Source organism: Palaemon carinicauda, chromosome 17 (genome assembly GCF_036898095.1).
Source record: "Palaemon carinicauda isolate YSFRI2023 chromosome 17, ASM3689809v2, whole genome shotgun sequence".
Classification (NCBI taxonomy): Eukaryota; Metazoa; Arthropoda; class Malacostraca; order Decapoda; family Palaemonidae; genus Palaemon; species Palaemon carinicauda.
Window position 1 is genome coordinate 127,273,299 of NC_090741.1, and position 7,223 is coordinate 127,280,521.

General features: G+C 35.8%; 1 protein-coding gene across 1 annotated transcript; it reads left to right on the plus strand.

The window, feature by feature from the left end:
* The first annotated feature begins 213 nt into the window (after positions 1–213).
* LOC137656595 (uncharacterized) lies at positions 214–1,467 on the plus strand. Its single transcript, XM_068390765.1, has one exon. It carries the CDS (start codon positions 214–216, stop codon positions 1,465–1,467), a length of 1,254 nt encoding a protein of 417 aa, XP_068246866.1.
* The last annotated feature ends 5,756 nt before the right edge of the window (positions 1,468–7,223 follow it).

Here is a 7,223-nt window from a genome sequence, read left to right on the forward strand (position 1 = left end):
TGATTACCTGGGCTTTGCATGGCAAAACAAACAGGGTGAAAAACTATTTTTTTTCAATTTTTAGTACTACCGTTTGGAATTTCAACTGCACCATATTGTTTTGTTAAATTAACAAGGCCTCTTATCTCCAAATGGAGAGGTGAAGGAAAAAAGGTTATGTTATTTCTAGACGATGGCTTTGGTTGTAATGATACATACGATCTTTGTTTAGAAATGGTCAATATTATCAAAAATGATCTGATTGCCTCTGGTTTTGTTCCAAATGTTGAGAAATCTCAGTGGGAGCCAGTACAAAAAATTGAGTTTCTAGGGGCATGTTTAGATTCTAAGGAATTTACTATTTCCATACCTAAAAAGAGAATCGATAAAGCTGTGAACACTATGTTAGAGATTGAAAATAGTATGAGACAACATAGGCGAGTTCATGTTAAAAAAGTTGCCAGTTTTGTAGGGCAGTTTATTTCTATGTCAATTGTTGTTGGTAATTTGTGCCAGTTCATGATAAGATATTTGAGCATCGATATTTCTTTAGCACCAAATTGGTCATATTTCATAAAGTTATCTACTCAGAGTTTGGAACAGTTATCGTTTTGGAAGAAAAATTTGACTGAAATTAATTGTAGGCATCTGAATCACAATCCTTCTTACACCAAAATTATTTATACTGATGCAAGTACAATAGGTTATTCTGGATATGAAGTGAATTCACCAAATGGCATGGTTCATGGGGCTTGGGGCATTGAGGAGGCTGTGAAGTCTTCTACTTGGAGGGAACTTATGGCAGTATTTAAAGTGCTTAAAGCTTCAAGCATCGTTCTTGCTTCGAACAAGGTTAAGTGGTTCACAGACAACCAAGGTGTTTGTAGCATTATTGAAAAAGGATCAATGAAAACAGAATTACAAGATCTTGCTTTCAAAATTCATTCTTTTTGCGTTAATTATTCAATTATTGTAGATATTCAGTGGATTCCCAGGGAAAAGAACCAAATTGCAGATTACCTTTCTAAAATAATAGAAAGAGATGATTGGGGGTTATCTCCCTTTATAATTAATCTCATTATTGAAAAATGGGGTACAATTGATATTGAATGGTTTGCTTCTCCTCACAATGCCAAGCTACCTGTATTTTATAGTAGATTCTGGAATGAGTTTTATGCAGGGGTTGATGCATTTAGTGCAAACTGGAATGCAAAATTTGGTATTTTTGTACCACCTGTTACACTCTTAACTAGAGTACTCTCAGAAATGTTGAAGGAAAATGCAAGAGGAATCATAGTTATTCCTGTATGGAAATCTGCTCCATTCTGGCCTCTCTTATGGAAGGGCAATAGTTTTATTGAGTGTGTTTTGGACTACATGGATCTTCCCACAAAGAAAGAATATTATGTGACATGTAAAAATGGTGCAGGAATTTTTGGAAATGAGGACCTGTCATTTAGAATGTTAGCATTAAAAATTATATGTTAAATCTGTTTCACCATTGTGAATGGTTAATGCTTTTACAAATAATGTTGTATTTGTTGGCGTGGCTGCCATTATATTTGCTAGACGGAGGAGTTGAGTGGTTTGCCCGTCTTGGCTGACAAGCCATTATAATATGTGATAAGATGGTAGAAGTAAATTGGAAGATTTTCTTTGTATAATATTGTTACATGAAGAAATGTATGCTAACTATTTGTTTTTCTCTAAATATGCTTTTCCAGTGTTTCTCTGACGATATTGAAGAGTTACCAGAAGTGTTGGCTGAGAAGGTGCCGCTTATCCCGGAACTACTGGTGTCAGCCCGAGCAGATAGTACCACAAAAAGTTATATGAACGCTTTTCAAAGATGAAGGTTTTGGGCATCTAGTAATTCCGTTGGAGAAGAGGACATCTTGCCGGCTAAGCCTTTTATATTTGCATTATATTTGTGTTCACTTGTCCAGAGTGCAAGTACTCAAAGTCCTGTGATTAAAGCATTTTACAGTGTAAAATATGTTAATGATTTATATGGACTGAAATCCCCTACAGAATCTACTCTTGTTAAGAGTCTACTGGAGGCAGCCATAAGAAGGCTTTCTCATTCAGTTGTAAGGAAGGAACCTATTACTTCAAAAATACTCGGTGACATGAATGATAGATTATTTCAAGTTGGAAATGTAAAAAACCAGAGAACTATTTGTGCTTCTCTTTTAGCTTATGCAGGGTTTCTCCGAAGTTCTGAACTGTTAGATATAAAATACTCGGATGTTATCATAGATTCTTCACATTTATGTATATTCATAGAGTTTAGCAAAACTGATCAGTACAGAGACGGTGCCTGGGTTGTAATAGCCAGGACAGGTACCAGATTGTGTCCAGTAAGTAATCTGGAAAAATATATTTCATGGACAGGTTTGTCTGTTTCTTATTATAATGCTTATATATTTTCTAGAATTGTGTTCGAAAATAATACGTATCATTTAAGAAATACTAGTAAGCATATCTCATATACTACATTAAGAGGGTTATTTATTGAAGCATTTTCACCAAATGTTAAAGATATTTCTAAATATGGTTTTCATTCTTTGCGTGCAGGTGGAGCCACTTCGGCTGCAAATAATGGTATTAAGGATAGGTTATTTAAAAGGCATGGAAGGTGGAAGAGTGATAAAGCCAAAGATGGCTATATCAAAGATTCTCTTAAAGAGAGACTTTTAGTATCACAAACATTGGGTATCTAATTTGATTTCATATGGGATTAAACGGTCAGATACATTATCACTTATTATTATTATTTTGACCTGGTACTCATTCTAAATTTCCCTGTTCTTTTAGATTCAGCAATGTCCAAGCGCTCCTATTCACATTAATAAATTGTTAATTGAGTATTTGCTTATTTGTTGTCCTAAAGTAGGGACGGTGAGGTCAGGGGAAATGAATTTTCCAACGATTGAACTAGTGGATTAGTTGGAAAAGGATTTCCCCTGATTGGTCAGTCTCTACTTGTTTTGTAGTCACGTGATCAGTGGTAACTTCGTTAGCTCCGTGCTAAGTATTGTCATTCAGCGTTGGACACTTCAAGTGTACAGTTACCACTTTACTTTTGATTTTAGGAAATTAATTTCCGTTAGAACCAGATCAGAAAAATAACAGTAATTTTATGTAAATGTGTCGAGCTTCAACTAGAAACAAATACATTGTATTGTTTAGACATTCGTGGTTTAAGAACAAGATATGTGTAGCATATGTTTCCATCAGATTGAGTGATGTTAAGTTTGTGTTTATTTTGTATATGTAGTGAAATATTGATGATTGAAATGTACACAGCAATGTCCAAGTGCTCCTAAGCAATGTCCAAGCGCTCCTATTAGCAATGTCCAAGCGCTCCTATTCACATTAATAAATTGTTAATTGAGTATTTGCTTATTTGTTGTCCTAAAGTAGGGACGGTGAGGTCAGGGGAATTCATTGTGATGAAGAGACAACCGAACAGGGAAACTGGCAAAGCCGGGCGTATTAATTAGCGTCCGGCCTAATGAAGAACCACTTAACAGCAAGAGAAAGGAAATGGAAGTCGTTAGCCTTGTGCGTTCATTGTGCAGTGAAAATCAAAACAATGGAGAGGCGAGACCCTTAATCTGATGGTAAGAATTGGTGATGTTAGTGTTCTAGGATTATTAGATTCTGGGGCTAACTGTAGCTCAATATCAGAAAGATGGTACAATAGATTCCTGAAACCCAAAAATGTGAATCTCTACAGTGATAGTAATTACATATACGACATAGCTGGAAATGAATTGAACATTTTAGGATATGTAGTTGTAAATATAAATGTTAATGACATTTGTGAAGAGAAATGTGTGCTTTACGTTAAAAAAAATCAAGGAGTGAGGGGTCTAGGAATTAATACAAAACAAGAATGGCTGCTAGGTATGAATATTTAAACGTCTTTATTCAAAGAATGGGGACTATCACATTTATTTGAAGATGGAATCGACTGCGGTGGTCAAAAGATAAAAAATGAAAAGTTAGATTGTTGCATGCGAAGGGTAGCTCAAAACCTCAAAGTTTGGGCAGACGATGAGCAATTGGGTTATGCAATTTGTGTACCTACACAAAATATGAAAATCCCCGGTCGAAGTAGGAAGGTAATCAAAGTATTTATTGATAAACTGAAGAATGTTCCCAGGGAGAATATTTTGGTAGAAGGCATTGTAAGTGAAAAAATTGACGATCTACAGCCAGGTGTACATATAGTTCCTAGTTTTACAGCTATTGAATGGGGTGTAGGTTTTGTTTGTTTAGCAAACTGGAATGAGGATGAAATAATAATAGAAGCAAATGGAAGGATTGCTGAAGCAACTTTAGCCTTAGTAGAAAACAAAGAGACTTGTTCAGATAATAAGATATTAACAAAAAGAGAATTAAGGGATTTTAGGAAAGCACTAGAAATACAGGTTAATGAAAACATAAATGAAGAGGCCTTATGTAAAGTGGAAGAGCTTATTCATAGGTATAGAGACTGTTTTGAGCTTCACAAAGACTTGGGTACAGCAAAGGGATGGGAGCACGAAATAAAACTAACAAATGAAACTTCCATTAAACTGCCATACAGGCAAATTGCCCCTGCCTTAATACCAGAGGTCAAAAAACTGTTAGAAGATCTGACAAGAAGAGCAGTTATTGAGGAAAGTAAAAGCCCTTATCCTGCACCACTAGTTTTGGTAAAAAAGAAAGGAGGGGGGCTTAGGTTAACTATTGATTATCGGAAGTTGAATAAGATATCTATTAAGGACGCTTTTCCTCTACCGAGAATATCTGAAAGTCTGGACGTATTTGAAGGGGGTAATTTCTTTTCTACTTTTGACTTGGCACAAGGTTATGATCAGATTCTATTAAAAAAACAGGAGACAGGCATAAGACAGCCTTTTCTGTCCCTTGAGGTCATTACCAGTACAGGAGGTGTCCAATGGGACTCACAAATAGCCCTGCTACATTTAAGAGGTGTATGGAAAACATTTAGGGAGACTTTGTTTATGATTTTTTACTTATTTATCTGGATGATCTTATTATTTTTACAAAGTCTATTGATGAACATTTAGAAAAAGTTGAATTATTATTAAAAAGGTTAAGGAATTTTGGCCTGAGGTTAAAGCCGAACAAATGTCATTTTCTGAAGACTAGCGTCAGATATTTAGGATTTATAATCAGTAATGATGGTATTGGTCCAGACCCAGAAAAAGTAAGGGCTGTAGAAGAATGGATAAGACCAGAGACTGTAAAAGAGGTGAGAGGTATTTTAGGGTTCTGTGGTTTCTACAGGCGTTTTATAACAAAATTCGCTCAAATTGCTAACCACTCAACACACTGTTAGAGGGGAAAATAAAGAAATCTAGCGAGAAAGTTGTGGATAAAAGGCAGGAGAAAGAAGAACAGGCATTTCAGACATTAAAACAATCTCTCATCAATGCTCCCATATTGCAAGGGATTGCATTTGGTAAGGATTTTACTTTAGAAATTGTTGAAAGTTTTTTTGATTTAGGGGCAGTATTATCACAAAAATGCGGCAAGAAGCTACATCCAATAGCTTATGCTAGTCGATCCTTAAGAAAGTATGAGAGAAACATGAGAAATTATAGCTCAAGGAAGTTGGAATTATGTGGTCTGCATTGAGCAATGGCTGAGAAGTTCAAGATGCATCTGATTGGAAGTAGGTGCACTGTTTTTACAGATAATGGGCCTCTAAGAAACTTGAGTTCAGCTAAGCTAGATCATACTGAGCAGAAATGGGTGGCAGATTTATCAGTGTTTGATTTTGAAATAAAGTTTAAGCTAGGAAAGGAAAACTCTAATGCCGATGCACTCTCGAGGCAGGTTAGGGACGCAGAAGAACCTGATGGTGATGATATCTGGATTGAACCTTATGTAACAAGTGACTCCGTCAGTGTCATCATGTCACAGGACATATTAGACTGGGAGGATGTAGAGACCAAGCAAAAGACATGTCCTATTTTAACAGTTGTTAGAAAATGGATTGTTGGTGAACCGGCGGATACAGAGATTCTTAAATTACAGCCTGAATTAATCACATGGAAGAGAGAATTAGAAAATTTACAGATAAGAAAAGAAATAATTTATAAAGTAGATACCGACGAATTCCAAAGATCAAAATGGAGGTTAGCAGTTACATTAAGCCTTCGGAAAAGTGTTTGTTGGAACTCGTTGATAAATTTGGTCACCAGGGAATAGATAGAACAGAGAAAGTTTTAACTGAGAGGGTTTATTGGCCAAATGTTAGGGGTTTTGTTAGGGAATATATTCAAAATTGCTTAGTGTGTTTGACCACAAAGGAGGAGATGCCAGGTGTTAAAACTACTCCAGTTCACATTGAAACCAGCAGACCATTTGAACTTATCGCAATTGACTTCTGTTCTGTTGAGAAATCTTCAACGGATAAAGAGCACATTCTTGTTTTAACGCATATGTTTAGCAAATTTTTATGGCCGTTCCCCCACTAAAGACCAAAAAGCAACCACTGTAGCCCGAATTTTGGTCAACGAGGTATTTTATAAATTTGGCATTCCGGAAAGACTACATTCTGACCAAGTAGAAATTTTGAAAGCAGTTTGGCTTGGTTAATTTGTAAAATCTTTGATATCTCAATATCTCGCACGTCTCCTTATCATCCGCAGGGAAATGGCCAGACTGAACAGAACAATATACAGTTTATTGTGAACACTGGACAAAGAGAAAAAGCAAAAATGGCCTTTATATCTGCAGTCACTAATCTCAATTTATAACTCAACCCCTCATTCAGTAACAGGATATTCTCCTTATTTTTTGTTATTTGGTAGAGAAACAAAATTAAGTATTGACTGTTGGGGCCCTGATTTAGATATCTCAGGGACAAAAAAAGATCAGGAATGGATTAATAAGCAATTGAAGATACAGAGAGAAGCATGGGAAATTACAGGGCATAACTTTCGCAAGAACTGGACATCGAAGGCAAAGGGAAGGTTGCAACAGTCTGGGGATAATTAATTAAAGGTAGGGCAAAAGGTTTTAATAAGAGAAAACCAAGTAATTGGGAGAACAAAGTTACAGGATAGGTTTAAGAGTGAAGAATGGGTCATTGAAAAATATTAGATGACAAATGTGGCCTGTTTAGAATACGACCAGTTGTGTATGAATCTAAAGTAATACACAGAGCCAATATCAGACCATTAAAGTCTTGTAGAGTAAATAGTAATAGTGATATATCA

Bases quoted from the DNA above. Each gene is read 5' to 3' on its own strand.
- LOC137656595 (XM_068390765.1), top strand. From the start codon at position 214: ATGGTCAATATTATCAAAAATGATCTGATTGCCTCTGGTTTTGTTCCA.